Source organism: Rattus rattus, chromosome 10 (genome assembly GCF_011064425.1).
Source record: "Rattus rattus isolate New Zealand chromosome 10, Rrattus_CSIRO_v1, whole genome shotgun sequence".
In the NCBI taxonomy this organism is placed as follows: Eukaryota; Metazoa; Chordata; class Mammalia; order Rodentia; family Muridae; genus Rattus; species Rattus rattus.
Window position 1 is genome coordinate 54315728 of NC_046163.1, and position 24129 is coordinate 54339856.

The following is a 24129-nucleotide window of genomic DNA, read 5'->3' on the forward strand; positions in this document are numbered from 1 at the left end:
GAGTGGGGTACAGTTATAAGCTCCAGGGGTAAGGCACCTCATTTCACTGAACTCTATCATTCCATATGTTCATAGTAGAATTCTGTTTAAACTGCATGAAACTTCCCGGTAGTTCCTCTACAGGTTTAGACATTCACTGAATTAGAGGTAGAAAATCAGCTCCAATTAATTGGATTAAAGACTTGTAGGTCATCTAATGGCCGTGTGGTTCTACACAGCTTTAGTGAAGAAAGGCATATCCGAACTCAACCCCTCCAGGATTCCACTTCATTTACAGCGATGACATTTGAAGTTGTTAGATCTGCAGGGAATTATGACAATGGAAATAAGGCGAGACTCCTAGTTGGCACAGTTTACTAGGCAAGGATGTGCTTATTTTCAGATACCGGCCTGAGGATTGCTTCTCTACAGATCCCGAGTTGGATCCCAAACGCTTTCGAATTAATGACATAATGTTCCTCTTCCGAATTCCCGAATGTGTAAGGTAACTCAGAACTTTGTGGTCACGTAGTACTATCTGGATCCCAGGTAGGTGAGGTTAGCAACTCATCTCCCAGCATGAAGGAAGGGACAGCAGAAGGAAGATGGGTGTCGAGCTACCTCTTTCGTTTCAGTTTTCCTCACTGTCATATTCTCTATGGGCCTGACATGTTGATTGGGTAGACCCTTACTTACCACCGTGTCAGCTTCACTGTGTAGACCCTTATCATGTCACCCTCACTATGTGGACCTTTACAGTGTTGCTCTCTCTGTGTAAACCTTTGACATGGTAGCCTCCCTGTGTGAACCCTTACCATGTTGGCCTCATAACTCCCTTTTCCACAGTAGAAGAAATGAGAAATGCTCATTGGATCATACTTTTAGCTAAATCTAATACAATCTGCACAGATATGCAGCAAATTTAGGACTGCAAATGGAAATGATATTGCAGGTCCCATGGGCTATCCAGTAGAAATGGGCAATCCCATTCACTCCCGTGCAAGCAGAGGACTTTTTATTAAATGTCTAATTTAAACTGTTTGATTCTATTGTCTACTTATCTTTGCTTTAGAAGTCTGTAGTTTTAAGCAACAATATTAAAGAAATCTCTAGAGGGATATGAAAGGTTTCTGTGTTATAGTTGGGATTTGCTTGTTGGTGAGTCCAAGTCTAACTCCTTCTTTATACATTGTCTTAAAATTGAATCAAAATTCTTTGGAGACTCTTATCAGGGTTGTTCTTTGTACATAAGCTAGCTGTCAGCCCATTCCCACAAAGAAGAGAAGAGACAGGGTCAGGCCAGAAAAAATAACACAGTGTATGAAGTTAGCCAGGCTTGTCATTATTACTACCATCTGCCCCTGCATTTCAGTATGGGGAAATCAATGTGTCAATCTAGCATTAGCAGAGAGGTGGGGCAGGCCTGTGTTTCCTAGACCCAGCCAGCCCCCATACCTATTTAGTGTCATAGCATTTTCCACCTCTAACACCAAACCAGTGAGCAATCATTGCATAGGATGTGGGCTAGTGAGTGGAACACTTCCACACATGAGGAGGAAATGACCTCCTGAAAGTGGGTAGACACTCTGGGTTCTGTGGATTATCTGACCTTTCCATCCTGTGTCTCCTCCATCCTTCTTCAGGAGATCAAGTCAGGATTCCATATGCTCCTCAACCCAATGTGACTCAAGCAAGGGTCCACAGAGTAGCAAGGTGAGTGTGACAGAGATAACATCTTCCTGCTGTAAGCAGGAACTATCTATGTGTACATGTGAAATCTTAGTTCTCCCTAAAATTCAATGACTACATTGAAGAACTTTATTTCCAAGGTCTTCCCATATGTGAACAATATAAAACAAGTGTATTAATAATTTAAACACATTGCTTTTATGCTTGTAAAATAATCTAGTGATTTTGAGCATCTCTTCTATGTTATCATACTTCACATGTGGTATAATTAGATCATGGTCCATAATATAATGCAGTGGTCTTCTGTGTTGTGGGTTCCAATTTCACAAATTTTTTTGCAGTGCTTTTCCAATCAGGATTTTATTAAGTCAAATTTTCACACAAAAGTTATTTAGAACTAGTGTGGTAGAAAGAAAACATAACTGGATGGATAGAAAAGCCAGGCAGGGCCAGGCCCAAATCTAAGTCTTTGCTGTACTTCCAGATTCAGTCTAACCTTGTCACTAAAAAGAAGTTTCTCTTTCCTTGTCAATAGATCAGGGGAACAAAGGCATCTGTATGGTTGTCTGTAAAATAAGAGTTGGGCACACCAAAAATTGGGCATGCACTGGTCACTAGTCACTGTCACTAGTGCAAGCCCCCAGGCGATTCCATTGTTTTATAGCTCTTTCATTTATGACTATGAAAAGCTCTGCACTACAGTATTTCAAAGAAATAATTTGAAAGTGACTTTTAACGTTAATACTTAGGAATGCCAACTCAGCTGTCTGCGGGAGCTGCCTGCTTAGTAGATCTCATTCCCTTGCAATGTCTCAGAACTGTCTTCTCTCTCTTCTCCATTCAGGGAAGTAAGCAAAGTATACATGACACCGAGGTCAAAGGTCAGTATGAGTGAGGTCAAAGGTCAGTATGAACTCATTTCTGTAGAATCAAAAGGCTGAGTCTTTTCTTTCTCTTCGTGTCACTGGGGCCTCACACATCCTCGGCAAGCACTTTACCACAGAGCTTCCAGCCCACACCGGGCAGATCCTTCGCAACAGGGATTTCATGTGATACAGTAGTCTTGGTGTGCTCTTTCTGTGACTGAATATTGAGGTGTTTGGGAGTCTTGGTAGTCTAAAGGAAAGGATCTCTACTAAAATGAGGCCTTTTAACAGCATCAATGGGAGGGAGAGAGAATGTGGAAGAGTAATGTAGAGTAGATATGACTACTATACATGCTATACATGTGTGAAGATGTCATCAGGAAGCCCTCTATTCTTGATATATGTTCATTTTAAGAGATGACATATTCAGAATCATTCTCAACATGGACAAAAACAAATGATGCTGTCTACGCTAATTCTTGGTTTTTAAAATCCAAAATAATCCTGAACTTCTTAGTCTCCAATGCATTTTACTAAAACTTATGCTGGATTTATAAAACTTTCACAAGGTCTAGCCACCACATGCAGAACCTTCTAGAGGTATTTAAAATAGGACCCCAAACAAACCTTTTAGATTTTCCTGTGATCCCGGATTCCCATTGTACAGATACTTTTCTATTTTTGTCCTGGTGAGTCTTCTCAAGTTTAAGCTAACTTCTTTTTGTTTTGAGAAAACCCTTCGTTGCTCTTTCCCTCCCATCTCTTCTTTGGTATTCCATAAAACTTGGAACCCTGGGGATTACAAAGACCAGCAGAGCTCACGAGTTTTTCTTACCAGGCGAGCAAACAGACACGGGGTCCGAACACCAGGCGGGGAGCAAGAAACAGACCGCGTCCGCCAGCTCTGTGGAACCACAGCCTCCTCTCCTGGTCACTGCACACGAGGATGGACACCTCCGTTTGTGGACGTTGGAGGTGGTGGTCTTGGCTGGGATTCCAAAGGGATGGGATGATAAAGAGGAGAGTTATACATTGCAGCCTTCTTCCACATGGCATTCAATTCAAACATTTCCCTCTTGCAGCCGAAGCTGGTTTTTCAGCCTATCACTGACTACTGCCAAACTCTACACTAGGTCCATTTTACCACTAAAGGCATTAGGTCATCAAAACTGTTAACAGTTTCAAATCTTCCAACCTCAGCTGTGAATTGATAATAACTTACTGGATATTTAAGTAAGATGTCACTAATGATGTGTTCTATAAAAGGATGCAAGGAGGTAGGGAGATAAGTAAAACCCCTAAAATCCAAAATAAAAATGTCTGAACATGGTAGAGTACATTTATAATCCCAGTGCTGGCGAGGACGGATCAGTAGATCCCTTGGGCTTGCTGACCAGACATTCTAACTTAGCTGACAAGCTATAGGCCGGGCAGAGATCTTGTCTCAAAATAAGGTAAATGGTGTTCCTGAGGAGTGACACGCAAGGTTGTTCCCTGGTCTAGACACACACACACACACACACACACACACACACACACACACACACACACACACACACCTACACATTTGTATTTGCATACCATAAAACAGAATAAAAGAATACTGACCTATAGCATTTAAAATATTTTTATTGTTCTTATGTATCTGTGTATATGTGTAATTATATATGCATATGTGTACATGCTTGCCGTGATAGTAATAAGAAAGTCAAAAGGAAACTTGTGAGAGTCGCTTTTTCCACCATGTAGGTCTCAGGGATTAAATGTAGGTCACCAGGCTTGGCAGCAAGCCCCTTTACTGGCTGAACCCTAATATAAAACTTTAATGGTATAAATTATTGAAAGATGGTACTGTATCACTTTGAATGTCCTTAAATTTTTTTTTACTGTGAAAACAGTAGCTTTAATTTGCCAAAAGAGTTCAAGTGACTTGGGAGAGGGGGTGCACATGCCAATTTAAAAGTACAAATTAGGGACCAGTGAGATAGCTCAGTGGGTAAAATTTAGTTGCCACACAAGCGTGAAAACCTGAGCTCAAACCCTAGTAGAAGGAGAGAAGTAGCTCCACAAAGTTGTCCATTGTCCTCTGAGCTCCACATATGCAGCACAAACACACACACACACACACACACACACAGAAACACACACACACAGACATACACAAACACACACAGACACACACACATAGACACACACACAGACACACACACACAAACATTCACACACAGACATACAGAGAGAGAGAGAGAGACATACACACACACAGACACACACACATAGACACACACACAGACACACACAAACACACTCACACACAGACATACAGAGAGAGAGAGAGAGAGAGAGAGACATACACACACACAAACACACACACACTAAATGTAAAAAATGAACAAGAATTCAAAGCAGGAGATAGATGGGTTTGTAATTGGATGAGTCATTGTGAGCCTGAAACTCTGGGAGACCCAAGGAGATGTGAACACTGTGGTGAGTCTTCTACAGAGGACCCAGGAGATGACAGCGGGTGTTGTGTGGCCCACAGCAAGACCCAAGGACACAAAGCTGTCCACTAGCTCCGTGCCAGTCTGCCCACAGGTTCTAGCTTTGTAATGAGTCCTGAGGTTTGAAAACACAAACTGTCTCCCAGATGATCTTGGAATGAAATGCCTTTTATCTGTGGTGAGGAAAACAGAGAAGCAGAAGAGACAATATCCAAGGAGTCTTAGAGAACAGCTGTTGATTTTCCAATGAGATCATGCTATGGAAGTCCTTCCAAAGGCTAGCTTATACCACTCAAAATAGTTTATATTGGTTCGAACCTTTTGCAATCCTTTGTTGCTTCAATAATCAGGTATGTTTTCCTAGCAGGTAAGTATGTCTGTGTCACCCTGCAGTTGTATTTGACTTTGAAGGGAATGTTTGTGTAAGGAGAAAGTATCTATTTGAAATCCCGCACAAGGAATTGCATGAAAAGTCCCATGGAAAACACAAGGAAAAGAGGAAATAGGTAACAATCAGCTAGTAGTTATCCATACTCTTCATTTCAAAGTAATAAGTCCTCATGGATAGCATCAAGTTATTTTTAGTACAGATGAGAAAATCCTGTTAGTAGTAGAGATAAAAATTGAAGTGTCTTAGGTAGAGTGAAATTCAACTTCAATCTTGGGATTTTATAGAACTTATTGTCATAGGAGCCTTGTTTACCTTGTACCTTGTTCAGGGGAAGCTTCTGAAAGACATGCTTCCCTTCACGAAGCACTCCGCCATTTCGCTGACGACACTGTACACGGACTCGTGCTGCAGGATACTGCTGGCTGGGAACATGGGTAAGTCCTTGTTCTGACCGATTAAGCTGCGTCTTAAGAACCTGCATGATATAAAAATAGCTCTTGAGAAACACGCATGACATTTACAGAGACAAATGAAAGTCTCCAAGAGGTATGCTCACGGTGAGAAAGTTATAGCTACAGCAGGGTGGGTACGAAAGCCAACCTTCTATGTTTGTGGCATGTGCCCTTCTTCCTGTCTGTCCTCCAGGGCCAGGAGTTTGAGTCCTTATGAAGGTAGTCTTTTACATGGACAAGTTTTAAATGCAGTTGAAGGCACCAGTGAATTTATCCTTCATCTTGCATAGTGTTCAGTTCTTCAGGACATCCTCAGGACTCAGATTAGTCTCTAAGAATCTGCCGGGCCTTCTGGAGGCTGAGGCTCCAGGATTGTGAGAGTGTACACAGCGGCAGATTGCTGCCTGGCATGTCCCAGGGTATCAGCTAATTCAAAATGTCTGTATATCCCTACCTCAGGGAAGGATCCAGGACTCTAACCCCCATCCAAGGGACTTGGGCCAAACAATATTTGTTTTGCTTGTTCTGTGACAGGGTCTTTCTATGTAGCTTTGGTTGGCTTGGAACTCACTGTGTAGACCAGGCTGCCCTTGAGATCACAGAAATCAACCTGCCTCTACCTTCTGAGTGTAAGCCACCATGCTTAGCCTACAAATAATTTCTTGTGCTGAAATTCTAGAAGTTTCTGGTAGGATTTTTGGGATCTCTTTTATATAATATTATAAGTAGGAATAATTTTACTTCTCTTGCTATTTATAGCCCATTGATCTTCCTTTGTCTTACTGCTTTAGCTAGGACATCAAGCACTATACTGACTAGAAATGGTGAAAGTCAACACCCTTGTCTTGTTCCTGATCTTTGTGACAATGTTTTGAGTTTTCCTCATTTAACATCATGGTGGCCACTACTTTTCCTTACGTTAGGTTTTATTATCTGGAGATATGTTCCGTGTATCCCAAGTCTCTCCAGAGGTTTTATCATGAAGAGATGCTGATTTTCTCAAAGGCCTTTTAAGTGCCAATTGAAATGAACATACGATTTCTGTCATTGAGTGCATTTATATAGTCCAATTTTGTTCACTGTCATATTTTTATTGAACCATCAATCTATCCATAGAATGAAGCCAACTTGATCATATTAATCGTATTATTGATGTGTTCTTTAATTCAATTTGCAAGGTTTTTTCCAAGAATTTTTCATTTATGTTCAATAAGGAAATTGGTCTATAATTCTCCTTTATTGTTAGATTTTTTTTTAATCTGGGTTTGTTATTGGGTTAATCCTAGCTTATTAAAATGAGCTTGGAAGTGTTTCTTCCCCTTCTATTTTATGAGACAATAATATTGCTGTTCATTATTTCTCTTTTTTTTAAATTTGAGATAGGATTTCATGTAGCCCAGAGTGGCCTCAAACTTGTGATATAACCAAGGATGTCCTTAAATCTCTAGTCATACTACCTCTAGCTCTTGAGAGCTAAGGTTACAGGGATGTGCCACCACATTCAGTTTTCTGCAGTGCTGGGGATCAAACCCAGGATTTCTCACATGCTAAGCAGCTCTCTACCAAGCTAGATCCCTAGACTCCAAATTCCTTCTTTTGTATCTGGTTTCTCAGATTCTATTCTATCTACTAATATAAGTGCCTGAATCAAAATAACATGTCATTTTGGGGGGTGTTTGCCTAAAGACTATGAATATCTAATGAAGGTCTCCAATGTTTAAATTTTATACAGAAGGACACGTTATCCTTTGCAATATTGGTTCCTTCATAGATCCACCTCACGATGAAAAGGTATGAACTTTAGCTGTCCACATAAATACAGAAATCATCTCATGTGTGCTGAGCGTTGTCCTAGAGATACAGAAGATAGAAATGCAAGTGGCCCCAGTACCCTCCAAGGACCGACTCTACTGCAATTTAAGCTATATGCCCCCAGCCTGTGCTTGGATGGATGCTATCTTACAGAGACAGGACCCTTGGGTGATTCATTGTCCTTTAACAGCTTTGAAACAGTAGGAAATAGGAAACTGCAGAGTTTTAGCCTGCCATTTAAGAACAGCCACAGAAAATTGATCTAAGAAACTCAGAAGAAATTATTTTTAACCCTCTAAGGTCTCGAGGAATAGGAGACACATAGGAAAACAGCAAGCTCCTAGGACTTTGGTCACAGAGATGACCCTGAGTAGATAGTCCAGGGGATTTTCAATCTTAGTGTGTCCATCAATGGGTAGAGAGAAACATAGCGAATATATTACTGCAGAACAAACTGTGAGTGTCTTCTGAAGTCCCTTGGGAGCTCCAAACTTGAGGACAAATGTTAAAGAAGGTATCAGTTGACCCTCACAATGCTTTTGAAAGAGAATAAGCTAATACTTTGTAAAGTATTTTGCCAATACTTTACAACAAATGCCTCCTACCCCATATCCCATGCAAAGAATGCTTTCCCTAGAGAAAATTTGCAAGTAAGAAAAATCTCTTGGTCAGTTTCATCCTTAACCTTCACCTCCCAGATCTGCTTTCCTTCACACCTGATGGTCTTCACTGTGTCTTCTACAACTACCAGCCATCCACTAAAGCCCATGACAAAATAATAAATATATGAGCTCTTTCTCCAGCAGGGGTATGTGCAGAGCAATACTTCTCTAAAATTGGGCTATTTGCAGCACCTCAGTAAGCCAGAGAAAGCTCATCAGAGCAGAGCCTTAATCACTGTCTCTCCTACCCACTCATAAATGTAACTCCTCGATGAGAAAGCTTAAGACTGTATTTTGATTCATCCCAAGATCTTCTCGTTGCCATCTAGAAATTCAAGCAGCTGCTTTCCTGGCGTGCCCATTCTTTAGAGATTGTTCAAGTGATCTACGTGGAAGACAAGCAGCTGGTGCTTACCGCCTCCATTGATGGCTCAGTGAGGTAAACTCAGATGGGTCCATCCTCTAGGTTCCTAGCATGAGCACAGTCAGAGTTGGTGTTAATGTTGATGTGTTTAGTTAAGATGCAGTGCTTTTGGAGTCATCTCTCGGCCTTTTGGCTAAGATCAGGTGTGTATCTATTCTTACCAGTTTAATATTTGATGTGCCCTCTATCTGAGGACAATAGAGCAAACAGATTGGGGATCTGGAAGATGGGATCGGAGCTTGCACCATATATTCCATGAGCTAAGGTTACAACAGCTCTGGTGTTGGTACACCCCTTTCGTGGGGCTTAAGAAAAAAAGCACAATTTTAGTACATTTATTAGAATAAATTTTTACATAAACCAAAAAGTTATATAAAGAAGCTTTGAGAAGGTTATCACTTATTTGAATTCTTTTTCTATATCCATGGACATGCAGACTCCATTATGAAAAAAGGGGGCAGAAACATGAACCTCAAAAACATTTTTTGTAATGTTTGCTCTTACACAGATTCATTAAGCAAATACCACTTTTTAAAAAAAAGTTATGGCAAAAATTTACAGTAAAATTAGGTTTTAGAGGATTATTTCAGAGGATTAAACAGGATAGGCAGCTCAGAGAATTAGACTCAAATCTGGGGAAGGCTACAGAAGGAGACTGGGCGTCAAAAGTTTAAACAATAGTCCTAGGAAAGGACATGTATCCAGATGGAGCATGGCAGAGCTGTAGTCCCAGGTCTTTGGGGGATACAGAGGCATGGATCACTTAGGCTCAGGAACTGTAAGCCAGATTGAGAAGTCTTATCAGAAAGAAAGAGGGAAGGAAGGGGAGGGAGGATGGAGAGGAATGAAGGAAGGGGGAGGAGAAAAGAAAGGAGAGTGGGAGAGTGAAGAAGAAAGGAAAGAAAAGAAATGGGAGAACAGGACAGAAGGAAAGCAGGATAGAAAGACAGAAAGGAAGAAACAGAAAAAAGAAAGAAAGAGGAAAAAGGAAAAAAGGAAGAAAAGGAGAAAGAAAAGAGGAGAAAGAAGGAAGAAAAAGAGTATAAAGGGAGGAGAGAGGTAAGGAGGACAGAAATGGGAGTGAAGAAAGGAGAGGAAGGGGGAAAGAAACATATAATAGAAGGGGAAGAGAGCCCCACCCAAACAAAAGATCACTGAGTAGAGAGAGGGGGAACTAGGCTAGTTATTTCAGTGTGGTTGACTTTTACAGAACCTACTTACTTGAACTTAGCTAATTAATTATAATCAATGCTAAGCATGTGTACCCAAAATACTAAAAATACATAGACATATATAAAGAAAAGGAAGGGAAATGTCATGACATTTCTAGAGACAAACTGCTGCCCACCTGAAATGTTTTTAAAACATGGCAATGAATCGTGTTCTTAAAAGAATGGACTTAGACCATACCAAGGAAATCTAGTAAGCCTTTGAGAACATGAGACCAATCAAAATACATATTAAAAGGGAGAAATATCGTCATCATCATCAACAACAACATCAGGATTCTTGAATTAAAATTCAACAGATCCTGGCTAACTCTGTGGGCTTGATGATTGATGGGGTTTCAGTTGAGGACATAGTAGAAATTGCTATAAATTTGAATACTTACTTACCATTAAAGAAGCCACCAGTGGGTTTTAGACTGGAAATAAATGGCTAAGTTGAAAGCCATGTTGCAGGCCAAATCAAGAGGACATGAGCTTCAACTAAAAGAGAAAGCGAGAGATCAACATGGAGAATGGGACCTGCCATGTACAACCAGGGGAACTCTGATGCCATTCCAGATAAAAGCCACCAAAGAACTATAATATGGGAAGGTCCATGGGAACTTTAGAAATATCAAGATCAAGATGATTCTGTAGAGGGAGCAAATATGTAGAGCTATTTCTTGTATCAAAAAAAGTGACCTGTTGTTTTATTTGTAGGAAAGAAATAGTACTATTACAAATGCCTTTAATAACTTGGTCTTCTGGTCTTTACATAGGCTTGTTTTCACCTACCCATCAACAGAAATGTTTGATGCAGGTTGTAGAACATGTATTTGCGGATGCATGCAAGAGCATGTGCACACATATACATACCAACCACAGGTATAGAAGCCTCTGTTGCTATGAGCATTGTTCTCTTGTCTTTCTTGTTAGGCTGCTATAAAATGGCTTGTTTACAGACAAGAGAAATATATTGCTCATAGTTCTGGAGACTGGAATGTCCAAGATCATATATCAGCAGACTGAACAATTAGAGCTTATTCCCTTCTTCATAAATGTCACCTGCCTAACTCCTAACTTAGTACCGGCTTTCCGTCATTACAACAGAATGTTTGATTAAATTAAATTAAAGGTGGAAGGTTTTAAGCATGCATATGTGTGAAGGCATTGTGTGAGAAAGTGTGTGTGTGTGTGTTTGTGTGTGTGTGTGTCTTTCTGTCTGTCTGTGTCATATACAAGTGCATGCTCAAGGGAAGGCACATGTAGAGATCAGAGGAGAACATTGGGGAGTCAGTTCTCTCGTTTCACTTTTCTGTTGATTCAGAGGATCAGACTCGTGTCATCAGGCTGAGCAACAAGTGCCTTTTCCCTCTGAGCCACATCAGGGATGTGCTTCTTAGTCCCAGAGCATGAGAGACTTCAGTCCTAGGTGGTGTAGTGTCCTTGCTTCTAGGCCAGCAGTGAGAGGAAACCTCCTGATAGAAGGGCATGGTGGAAGAATGCTGTTCACTTCTAGAGGCTGAGAAGCACACACAGAAAGGGCCTATGACTTTCAAAGGCATGTATGTCCCCAGGGACCACTACAACTATACAACGCTTCCTTGCCACCCATTTACTGTGAACTTATCCATTGGTAGGTCAGAACCTGCATGATCCCATCAACTCTCTCTAGCGCCACAACTGGAGACGAAACATCCAACATTAGTCTTTGGGCATATTCTCTATCTCTAAATGGTGACACAGTGGAAAGGGTCAAACTGCTCCATCAGAACTCTTTTGTTAGGAACACTTCTAAAATTCAAATGTCCCTCTAAAACGCCTGTTAAAATTTCATCACTGATGTGAGTGAGGCATTAAGAGAGTAAGAACTTAATTTGACAGTGATATTTAGATGTGAGGATTCTTTAAGAAGGAACCAAGGCTTTAGACATGAGGCTGTAAGGTAGGGTGTTGTTGGATGAGACTGTGGTTCATAAAAAAGAGAGGGCTGGCAAGATGGCTCAGAGGGTAAAGATACCTGCTGCTAAACCTGATGATCTGTTTGGGCTTGAAAACATACGTACTAGAGAGGAAAGCAACTTCCACAAATTGTTCTCTAAACTCCACACAAGAACCCATGTACACACACACACACACACACACACACACACACACACAGATACATACACATAGACACATACGCAGACACAGAGACACACACACACACTTCACACTTCACATATCATACATCATACACCACATATAGACACATATCACACATCATACACACATATACTTCACATTACACCTATCATACATCATATACACATACACATTCTTATTACACATATACACATCACATGCACCCAGACATATCACAGACCACAAACATCCTCTCTCTCTCTCTCTCTCTCTCTCTCTCTCTCTCTCTCTCTCTCTCTCACTCACACACACACAGAGAGAGAGAGAGAGAGAGAGAGAGAGAGAGAGAGAGAGAGAGAGAGAGAAAGGGTCAATAAATATTAAAAAATTAAAGGATAAAAGTCACAGGTAAGAATAAGTTTCCCTTATCCTCTGATGCTGCTGGACAGCCTTGGGACTCTGTAGAGAGCCCCTACTAGCGTGGAGGACCTCACCCTATAGGACCATCCAGTTTTGAATCTCTCATTCTCAATACGTCATGCAGTCAGTTATAGAAAAGAGAAATAGACTAAGCAGGCACTAATTCCATGTATGAAGGTGGAATTCTCATGCCCTAAACACTTCCCTAAACACCTCATGCCTTCCTATTAGTAATGAGAGTTCTGCATGACTTAGTGGGACACAGACATTTAGACTAGTATACTGTTCAAGCCAGTCGTCCTTGGCCTGGAGAAATTATTTTTATGATCCCTTTAAGTGGAACACTCTCCAAATACTCGATTCATAGAGCTCACCTCTATTAATAGCTGTCTCAAAGCACTGCTGCCTTTGTAAGTAAGCCACATCCTTTGGCTAATATATGCTGCCGTGTTCTCAACAGACACGCACTCTAACATTCTAAATCTTGTTTATAAAGTGATTATAACTTTTCAATGGAGAAAAAAATCATAATTGAGACTTGAGCCTGGTCCATTGGACAGGAAATTGAAAGCCTCGTGGTGGCTCAGGGTCCGTGTCTAAGGTTCAGGATGTCAGGTGGGGTTATTCACTTGGGACAGAATCATGAGGAATAGGAAACACTGAGAGGCCAGGGAGCACGTCACTTTAGTATGGGTCTGGAGCAGAATTCATTTAGCCTCTTAACCCTCTTACTTTCCTGTTTAAAGGGCTTGCTATAAATGTGTCTGGTGACTCTGTTTCCTTACTGGTAACAGCAGAGGGAAGGCCATGCTACTTTAGTAATGACTAAAATATAGGAGATATGTAAGATACTCATGGTAAATACTCAGATCATGTCATGTATGAGGAGCCTCATCTGGATAGCCGGTTTTTTCTCTTCCTTCAGTAGCTTCACCCTTGAAGTAGTCTCCACCTGAACTGTGTAGAATCTAATTTTAGTCCCTTTAGGTTATCTCCTTCTCAGTCAGTGCAGCAGAACCCCTGGTTAGTGTTGAAACCAAGACATAAAGAGATGTCTGTGGAGAGGCTAACACAGAAAGAACAGTATCTCATGGTGTAGCTTTGTCTAGCCAGGAATTTCCTCTAAATCCCTGGGTAGCTGGACCAGGCTTTCAAAAAAAAAAAAAAAACTAACAAAAACAAATGAAGACACAAAACATCCCTCTGTAAGATACAGAGACACATTCCTTCTACATTAGTTTAAATCACCTGAGCAAATTGGGGGAGGCTTCATGGGGCCAATGGATAGGGAAATGATATGAATGGGTAGAAAAGAACTTCCTTTAGCATTCTTCCTCAGTACTCAGCTGTGAACTTCGGAGAGGAGGAGCTGTGCTTGGAATGTGAGGGGAACTCAGTATCACTAAAAACATCCCCAGATCTCTCTTCTCATGAGTTCTGTTGATGGTTTCCTAATTGGACAGATGAAACACAGCCCATGGTAAGACCTAACTTAGCTCACAAACTCTCAGCCTGGGCTTTGACGAGCCTGTGGTAGCAAGGTTGTTTGAAGGGAGCTGTCTTTCTTGTTTTCTAGCTTTCATCGGTAAAGATTGCAGGCAAAAGTTCAAGTTGGCTAATGCCAAAAAGTTACAGGTTAGAATTCTGACTGATAAAAATGTTCATGTTAAGGGCTGGGAGTGTAGTCAAGTGACAGGATAGTTATCTGGTATGCTTGAGGCCCTGAGTTCCAAAATACAGGTTGACATATGTTTAGCTTGATAGCATTTGGGGAGAAGACTACTGAAAGAACTTTCCAAGGCAATCCGTATGCTCTATGACCTGTAATCAAGCTCATTTCTTCTGACCACCCAGTTGATTCCTCTTCCTTCCTTGCCTCTCCTCCAGGCTCTGGAATTCTACCAGTGGTCATTACTGTGGGTATTTTGGACAACGAAGAACGTTTGATTTATCCCAAATAAGTGACTTCATTTTGCCTTGTGATGTTAATGAGTATCCCGTAGAGATTAAAGAAGAGAGCAAGTTCACAGAGAAGAAGCAAAAATATGAATATCCTTTGATATTTGACCGTGAAAGGTGAGAACGTTCAGTTTTCTTGAAATGAACAGGCAAGAACTAAATTATTACTAGGGGGTGGCACTGTGGTAGAATGGGGAATTCAAAATCAAGACTTTTCAATAATTTTGAAGTCCCAATGGAAGGGAGAAATGGGTAAATAAAAAATTATGGTTCAGTGCAGTAGGCCTGGAAACTTCTAATTCTTAATAGCCAAAGAAGAACAAAAAGGACATTTGTGTCAGCACAGGCACCAAAAAAAAAAGGAGACCATGATATGATATAGTCCTACCTGTGGAGCCCAGGGAGGAAGTGGGGGAGATATAGTAGATGAAGCTACGAAAGTCTAATAGAACCAGGTCTCCAGCTGCTCATGCCTGCAATCTTAGTTTCTGCAGGGCTGTCATGGGCTACCTAGCAAAACTCTGTCAATAAACAAAACAAACAAACACCACCATAACACATGACCTGAAGAGGTGGTTCTGTGGTGATAAGCACTTACTGTTCTTATATAGGACCGTAGTTTAGTTCCCTTTCCAGGTGGCTTATAACCATCTTGCAAGCTGGAAGCCTCTTGAGGCAGTTGTCAAAGACAAAGTCCTTTTGGAGAATCATAAGTGAGTCAAAGTAGGAAGACCGGATGTCATTGTTTAGTGCCAGGAATGCCAAAAATGCTGTAAATAAGAATTGAAGGGCTGGAGAGACGGCTCCGTGGTTAAGAGCACTAACTGCTCTTCCACAGGTCCTGAGTTCAATTCCCAAGCAACCACATGGTGGCTCACAACCATCTGTAATGGGAATCCAATGCCCTCATCTGGTGTGTCTGAAGAAAGTTCAGTGTATTCATATACACAAAATATAAATTAGTTAATTGTTAAAAAATATTGAAGCTAAAAGTCAGAAAGTACAGGACTCGAAAACACAACCAGCTTGGGGAAAACAGAGAAGGTCTCCAGGTGACTGAAAAGCACCACCAGGAAGCTCAAGGCTTGGAGCCTGGCTAAAATATACGAGACAGACTTGTAGAACCAAATCCATTGAGATGTGGCCAAATTCAATAACAAGCGATAATTAGCCCTATTTGGGGGCTAATTTTCCAGACTTGAATATCCATGTATCTTGTATTAGTTACTCTATTTGCTGTTATGTCCAAATCCCTGGCAAAGATTACTCAAGAAGAGTTTGCTTCGGCTCACGCTTACATGGTACCACCCACCTTGGCAGGAAAGTTGTGGTGACAGGAACCTGAAGAAGTTGAAGCAGAGAGTGACAGAATGTTAATTCTTTCACTTTTTCCTTTGTGTTCTGTCAGGGCCCCAGCCCATGGAATAATTTAGTGCAGGGTTTCTCACCTCAATCAACCTAATAGGCACAATCCCTCCCAGCTGTGCCCAGAAGCTTGTTCCTTGGGATTCTAGCTTCTGCTGAATTGATATCAACCACCATGTATCTTAATACTTCAGATCATGTGTTCTAGTTTGTGAATGTGAGTCTTTTTTATGCATCAGTCCTTTGAGGACCAGAGTCTTCTTAATGCATTTTCATATCCCCTGTTCTTAGATCAATGCCAGTACCCAACAAGCACTCAAAAAAAATTGTTCTGAAAAACTAGTAGTGAATATTAGGAGCACAGGGGACAGGTTGAACTTGTGGATACCAAAGCATGAAAGGGTCGTCAAAACTCAGATATGTTAAATGTATGATTTGTGCTTACATTGTGCTTTTAAAAGCTAAGTTTGCTCTGTATTGCAAATTAAGCCTTGTTCTACAGAATGACTCTGTTACATTTGTTTGTTTGTTTGTTTGTTTGGGGAGTGGGGGAGGAACAGAGAATACATGCAAGAAAGCAGTCTGTGGAGGTCAGAGGACAGCAGTTCTCTCCTTCCACTTTGTGGATCCTAGCAATTGAACTGGGCATCATCAGGCTTGGTACCTTCACCCACTGAGCTTTCTCTTTGAACCTAAAATGATCCTTCTCAAGATATATTATTGATTTCATTGTAAAGGTTTTCTTAATGCTCAGTTATGACTTTCTAAAATATACATAAATAAGTTTTAACTGTAGAGTGAACTTCCCAAGGCCATTCAAAAGTCAAGCATTGAATTTTATAAGACTTCCCCCCATTTTTACTATATAAGGCTCCTCCCAAATGACAATTGATGATTTTAATGACCTGGACTATTCTGGAAGAGTAGAGATCGCTATAGTTTCCCTAGAGGGAGATCTAGAAAGCAAAATGGAATGAGAATTAGGTAGAGTGAGTGTCATTGAGACTGGTGACATAAGAGTCAGGCAATGTGGGGAGCAGAGAGGGAGGACACATGGATATTTGATGATTTGGCAAGGAATGAAGGTTATAGCTATGTACTTGACATATTTTTTTTTGTATTTTTGTATGCAGATGGAAAAAAATGAGCTCCATGTCTTTGCTTTTCAAACGCTCACCTCCCAATCCCTTTGAAGTGCAACATGATTTTAAATTTTTCAAGTCTCTTTCTTCTCCAAAGGTAGCTAAGATAACAAACCTTACCTTCGCTTTGGAATTTTTGAATTCAAATATTCTCTTGTAATGCTAGCTCTTTGTTGTTGCTCTTTTAAAACAGCCAGAACGTTTTTTTGGCATAGCCAATGCAAAGTAATTGTGTTATAGGTGTGTAGGTAAGAAACCAACTGAAAGGAAAGCAGCATGCGAGTCTCATGGATTGAAATCGAAGTGTAACTGGAGCTGTGTTTCTTTTAAGAGATTCAGGAGGACGGGGAACCCACAATCCTCATTTTGTGTACGCCCTTACCTGCCTCATCAAAGTCAAAAATGCAGGTTCTTTTTGAACATGTGGTCACAGGTCCCCCTGACTCGGTGGGGAAGGTTCTGTATTTCTGAGGAGTGGAATGATTGCCCTGGGGACACTTAAGTCAGGAGCACCTCTGCCCTCATACGTAGAGACCATGTGTAGTATCCCCCGTTTAAGGGCTGGCAATGACTCTGTTTCTAACGTCCCTGGCAGTGAGTGTCCATTCCTGGACACGTTTTGTTTTCTTTGCAGTCTGAGAAAAAAAATGAGCTGTTATTATTTACCATGCTAGAGGATAGGTTTAGTGTGAACCAGAGGTCTGGAATTAATTAATTAATTCCCTCTGGCTCACCAACAAATAAAGCAAGCACAGCTGGCTGAATTAAACTCTAGTCCAGACTGCCCCATGGTCTGCAGTCTACCAATCACACTTGCTGTCATTCTGAGCTTTCTGTCCCTATCATGCGACTCTGCTAGGGTATCTTTGACACAGGCAGAACATGCCTTCACCTTTCCAAAGTCACCCCATCTTCAGAACACTCATAAATGAGCAAAAGTTGGTACATGAAACATGAAAAAAAGAAAAAAAAGCCCTGAAAAATAAATGAGAAAAAGAGTCCAAAAACTGCTTAAAGGCTTGGATATTTCACTAAAAAGAAAGTACTTGCACATGAAAAGACACTGCTTTAGTATACAGAGAAATGCACTTCAACAACACCATGGGATTCCATGTTGGGCATTCCAGGGTCTAAATAGCCTGGTGATACGACAGACACTAATCTGTGTCAGGCAAACCAAAGTGGCAGTCATACAAACTGGTAGGAAAGTCATTGAAGATCAATGTGCAGTATCTGGCAAGGTTGAAAAAAGCCCTGCCCTACTATGTGTACGTCAATTCAGGAGATGGGCATAAGAATGCTAGGCAGAGGGCTAGCTTGGTTTATATAGTGAGTTCCAGGCCAGCCTAGGCTACATAGAAAGATTTGTCCCAAAAGTCAACACACACACACACACACACACACACACACACACACACACACACACACATGCCAAACCAAAGGTGAGATAACTGAAATATTAAATAAATTGATTTGCATCCTTAGAAAGGCTTTGTAGAGTACTTGAGACACTTGAATATACCAAATTTCTTCTCTTTCCTTCTTATTGTCCCACCTCATTTGTCCAGTGAGAGAACAGGCTTCCACACCAGTTGAGTTGAGATGTGATTCACTTGGCGTCTCTAATTAAGCGACTCACTTTTCTTATCATTTCCTTTTGACACATAGTTTTCAGTGCCAATGTCACTTCAGCCAGTTTTCCATTGGGGCAGCCTCTTTCCCTAATCTATCATCAAAAGACCACTTGCCTAATATCTACATCAGTGAGTCAGGTTTGACCCCCATATTTTGATGAATATTTGATGGATAGAAAGTGTCCCTTCCAATGAATATTGCTTTGTTTTATAGATTCGCCGATATGCTCTGGAAGGTTTCATGACAGAAAACAGAGAGGCAGGGATTGTTTTCGGTTCTCTGCCTATATACAGGGTAAGTTAGAAGTTTCTAGAACTAAAATGGTAACATGACAACACATAATCTGACTTCTCATTGCTGACACAATCAGCCCTCAAATACTTCCGTAGATGTAGGGTTTCCTGTCCCAGGCAAGTCTTGGGTCATGCAGCTTGAATTGTTCACCTTTGCTGTTGCGCAGAAGACTAACTTTGAACTTTGACCTAGCACTTCATACCTTCAGGATAAAACCCAGATGCCTTAGAGGAGCATACAAACTTTCTATGACTTTCTGTCAAATGCTTGAACCCTGTTTTCTACTGCCTGCTCCCCATCCTGACCCTATATTTCAGCACAACTTGAGTATCACTGGATGCTCCATCACTATGCCTATGCTATCATCTGCCCAAAAGTCATCAAATCCATCATCCAAGTCTCCGCCCTAAGTAACCAGTGTTAAGTATCTAAGAATGCAGCCAGGAAATAATAAGCCAAATACCAAATATGATACTCAATATCAACCTAGGTCTTAGGCATTACTTACCTTTATAAGGACATGTTCACCCTAGTAGATAACAAACAACCACCATGCTGACAGTGACCAAAAATTAACAGTGAAGGGCTGGGAAGATAGTTCAGTCATTAAAGTTCTTGCCATACACATATGGATCGCCAGCACCTACACACACAAAAAAACCATAGAGTGTGTCTGTCATCCCTGTGCTGGGCTGGCAGACATAGAAGAATCCCTGGGGTTCTTCAGCGACTATTCTAGTTTGATCAATGAGCTTAAGGCTCAATAAGAGACCAGTCCTCACAAACTAAGGTAGAGACCTGGGAAATGTCTTGGTGGGTAAAGTACTTTCCATTCAAGGACGAGGACCAGAGTATAGATCCTCAGAACTCATGTGAAAGCTTAAAAGACAGAGGCAGAGGATCTGCTAGGCAAGCTGGCTAGCTAGACCAGCCCAAAGTGGCAGGCTCCAATTATCCTGCATCAGTAAATAAAGCAAAGAGTGATCAGGAGGAAAACGGAGACCAACTTTTGGCCTCCGCAAGCATGAGTGCACACATATACCTGAACATTTCTGTACAGAGAGAGGGTGGGAGGGAGAGAAACTTAAATTCCCAGTACTCAGTACTAGGAAGACAGAAACAGAAGGGTGTACAGTTCATAGAGTTCAAGGCCAGCTTGAAATACATAAATTTCAAAAGCATGGGGCTGGCAAAATGACTCGTTGGTTAAGAACATTTGCTGCTCTTCTGTTGACCTGGCTTCAATTTCCAGCATCCACAGGGCAGCCCACAACTTCCTGTAGCTCCAGTTCCAGGGTATCTAGCACCCTCTTCTGGCTACTGAAGATGCCAATAACACACACATGGGACACAGAAACACACACAGAAACACATAAAAATTTTTTTTTGAAAAGTGAAATTAGAAAAACCAAACTAACACAGGGAGAAAGACAGAGAGAACACTAGATATCCAAAAGAGGTGTATGGTTTGAAGAAATGCACTTCTCCTGCGACACCCCTACCTCAGGTTTGCATTCCAGATATAAATACTTTAAACTTGCTTGAAGAAGTCTGTGTGCTTTGCAGGTACCAAGTCCCACAAGTCTAAGATTCCTTCCCCTCATTGGCTCTGAAGCACAAAGAGATTCGTTGGAGGGCGTTCATTTGAAGAAGAAGAGCACTCATGGTCATGGTGGAGTAAGTTACATGCATCCCACAGAGTACCCTAATTCCATACCCACATACTCACCCACCCACCTGTACACACACACAGACAAACAGACACACAGACAAACAGAGAGAGAGAGAGAGAGAGAGAGAGAGAGAGAGAGAGAGACTGAGAGTGTGAGGGGGTGGGGTGGAGGGACAGAGACACAAAGACAGAGACAGAGTATGTTCTTAATTACTTCTTTTTCACCCAAAACATTCTAAGCCTAAAATTATTTCAGTGCATACTTTCAAGGATTTCTAGTATGTGTTTAGCTCAGTGAGATAAAATCCATATGTTTGTTGGGAAATCAGATACAACCCGTGAGTCTGAACAAATGAGGCTATCCTGATGCATCTCCAAATAAGTCCTGTAAGTGGCTTTAGAAGCCAACAGGATGTGACGTGGCTGAGCAACAGTAACTGCCCTCACTTTGGGATCTTTCTGCACCGATGCGGGAAGTGGGAGCCCTGACATCATCAAGCTTGGCAGCAGTGTTCATCCCTATGTGTTAAGAGAAAATAACATGTAGTGCTTTTTAAATTTCAGAGTGTTCTTATTATAAAGGACTCTCATGTTTACAGTTAAATCAGAAGGAAATGGGAGGTCCTTCTTAGATGCGGGGAGTTGGTATCAAAGATCACATGCTAATTAAATGATAAGCCTGAGATCTTTCCCGTCACAGATTTCGTGATCTGATTTGATTCCAGTAGCACTAGAAGCTTCCAATGGGCCTAACTTAACCTGTGCTCCCTTATATAATTGATCATCCTTGTATGTCCAACGTCAGGAGAGGGATGTAGTCCAGCATGCAGCTTCTATTGTCCTTCGCTAACTCGGTACCTGATAACAGACACTGACAACAATAACCACTTTTAAAAAGACATTTGTATTAAATGAAGGTTGAAATGTCTTTGTGATTTTGTCAGCTTTGCACTGAGTGGGACTATGGATGAGTCCCATTCATCAGCCATGCTGTCAGTTACTAAACAAAGATCTATGGGAATTGAGGAGTTTTCTATAAAAACAATACTTGATTTTAGTTGTAAGAAACAGATGAAGGGGTTGGGGACTTAGCTCAGTGGTAGAGCGCTTGCCTAGCAAGTGCAAGGCCCTGGGTTCGGTCCCCAGCTCCGAAAAAAAGAAAAAAAAAAAAAGGAACAGATGAAATAGCATGGTATAAATGACCCAAAAGTAAAAGGTAAAGTGTATATACATTTCTGTTGGGTTTTACAATTCATATATTTAGTTCCCCATATTTTTATTCTTTACATTTTCATCTAATTTAACATTAAATATAAGTTTATTTCTGCAGAAATACTAGGCTTAGAAATGAAGATGACTACTTTTAAGGATCAGCATAATGGAATTAAAAATTATCATGGCTAGAGGGGCAGGGGTTGGTAACTCCACAGCAGTTAATGAGTATGTGCAAGGCTCTGGGTTCAACCCCTACACACCATAAAAACCAAATAAAGAGCCCCAGTGTGCTGGCACATGCCCTTATTCCCAATACTCAAGAAGAAGAGACAATCAGGTCTCTGAGTTTGAGGCCACCCTGGTTTACAAAGTGAGTTCCAAGACAGCCAGAGCTGTTACACAAAGAAACCATGTCTCAACCAACCAACCAACCAAAGTTTATAGAAACATCCAGTCGCAGAAGAAAATTTTACATTGAAGATGGTATATATGTCAACATGCCCCAAAGGAAACCTAATGATAAAAATTCTCACGATTTTATTTTAGATGAAAAATTATCCTCAGGGATCTTGGGAGAGAGCTCAGTTGTTAGAATTCAGATCTAAAAGAACTGAAGACAGAGGCTGAGCCCCAGAGCTTTCTGTCTCTCTATCTTGTTCATCCCTTCTTCTCTTTGTTATAAAATTCTATAAGCAAATCCCAGAGAGGTCTCAGGAACGTCTGCTATTCAACTGGTATCCCATAAATACTGATCGAATGTGACTACCGATGAATCTGTCTATGGGTTTTAATTTTTTATCTGTGTGTGTGTGTCGTGGAAAACATGTGGAGGTCAGGTAATAGCCTTCAGGAGTCAGTTCTTGCCTTCCACAGTGAGGTCCGAGGACAGAACTCAAGTTGTCAGGCCTATGCAGCTAACACTGTTAGAAGCATAGCCATCTCAGTGTCCCAAGGAATGCTTTTGAGACAAAGGCCTGGCTAGCCTGGCACTTGTTATGTTCTGAGCTGTACTCATATGGGTGATAGATCCTCTTGCTGACCCTTTCCAGTTTGTGGACATGGGTCCTTGAATGGATAAGCGCGTTATTAAGTCATTCAGCAGTTTTTCTACGCTTGGGAGTCCCATCTCCTCCTGTCAATTTTCTTCTGCCTGGAGATGCACAGGATTGTTGAAATCACTCCCTTGCTTCTCTAAGAGGAGAAAAATCTTTGGTGGTGGAAGTTGGGAAATTGCACTAGTTTATAATTCCTTTTACTAACCAATGTGCCCTTTATTCCACAGTCACGGAGGAAAAGCTTGAAAAGGAATTTTGTCCCACAGATCAATCTGGCTTCGTCCTTCTTCCCAACCACAAACAAGTGAAGATGAGGCCTCAGAACTGGCTGCTGCACAGGAGGCCACAAGGTCCAATCTAGTCAATATGAGAATGGCCACACCATCAGGCCTTCCTGGTAATGGAGATTGCTCAAGGAGCTCTGAACACCTCACAGGGCCTGCAGCCAGTTTACCAACGTTTCACACGTAGAAAAACATAACAAATGGGCAATGTCTCTCATCATTGTCAACAAGATCGCACAAGGACTTAAAGGAAATCAGTAGCCTGGGTAGACCCAAATGATCTGGTTAGCAGTGATTAGCTTAGCACCTCCACCTGTTCACCCCAGTCCATAACCAGAATTAGAGTGTGTGCAGTAAGAGGCAAATCATGTGTGTGTCCTGTTGTGTGTTGTTGCTGTCCTTTGTTCTTTTGAAGTATTAGGGTTTGAATCCAGGGGCCTAGCGTACTAGGCGAGTCCGTTACATTAGCAGCTCTGTATTGAGATAAGGTCTGTCTCACTAGATTAATCTGGGAGAGTGAATTTAAGGTTACCTTGCTTCAGTCTCCAGATCTGCCAGGGAAATTATTATTAAAAGAAGGAGGAGGAAGAGGAGGAGGAAGAGGAGGAGGAAGAGGAGGAGGAAGAGGAGGAGAAAGAAGCAGAAGAAGCAGGAGAAGGAGAAGCAGGAGAAGGAGGAGGAGGGGGAAGAATAAATAGAAATAAGAAGCAGAAGAAGAAATAGGAGGAGGAGGAGGGCAAGGAGGAGGAGAAGGAGGAGGAAGAAATCCAGCCTCTCAAAGTTTGTCTGCTTCACTGGGGGCAGGGGTAGTGTCACCTTGGAGCTGTGGACCACAGAAGCTGATTGGCTGATTAAAACCCAGTGCCATGGAGAGGTTGAAATGTTGCAAGTCCAGAGCCAATCGTCTTAGGAACATCTCTAATTTCCTTTATAGCCATTAACTGTCCTCTGCATGACCCTATGTTTGTTGTGGCCATTAG

General features: G+C 41.4%; 1 protein-coding gene and 1 pseudogene across 1 annotated transcript in view; both read left to right on the forward strand.

Annotated features, from left to right (window-relative positions):
• Wdr64 (WD repeat domain 64) overlaps positions 1-23173 on the forward strand; it is a 116159-nt gene extending 92986 nt beyond the window's left edge. The window contains exons 18-29 of the mRNA XM_032915334.1: positions 383-484; positions 1623-1692; positions 2513-2549; positions 3373-3509; positions 5755-5860; positions 7611-7669; positions 8682-8791; positions 14416-14604; positions 16986-17091; positions 18843-18923; positions 20490-20600; positions 23093-23173. Coding sequence (XP_032771225.1) covers positions 383-484; positions 1623-1692; positions 2513-2549; positions 3373-3509; positions 5755-5860; positions 7611-7669; positions 8682-8791; positions 14416-14604; positions 16986-17091; positions 18843-18923; positions 20490-20600; positions 23093-23173 — 1189 coding nt within the window. The remainder of the gene's footprint in view (positions 1-382; positions 485-1622; positions 1693-2512; positions 2550-3372; positions 3510-5754; positions 5861-7610; positions 7670-8681; positions 8792-14415; positions 14605-16985; positions 17092-18842; positions 18924-20489; positions 20601-23092) is intronic.
• LOC116911852 lies at positions 8893-9073 on the forward strand (annotated as a pseudogene).
• Positions 23174-24129: the final 956 nt, after the last annotated feature.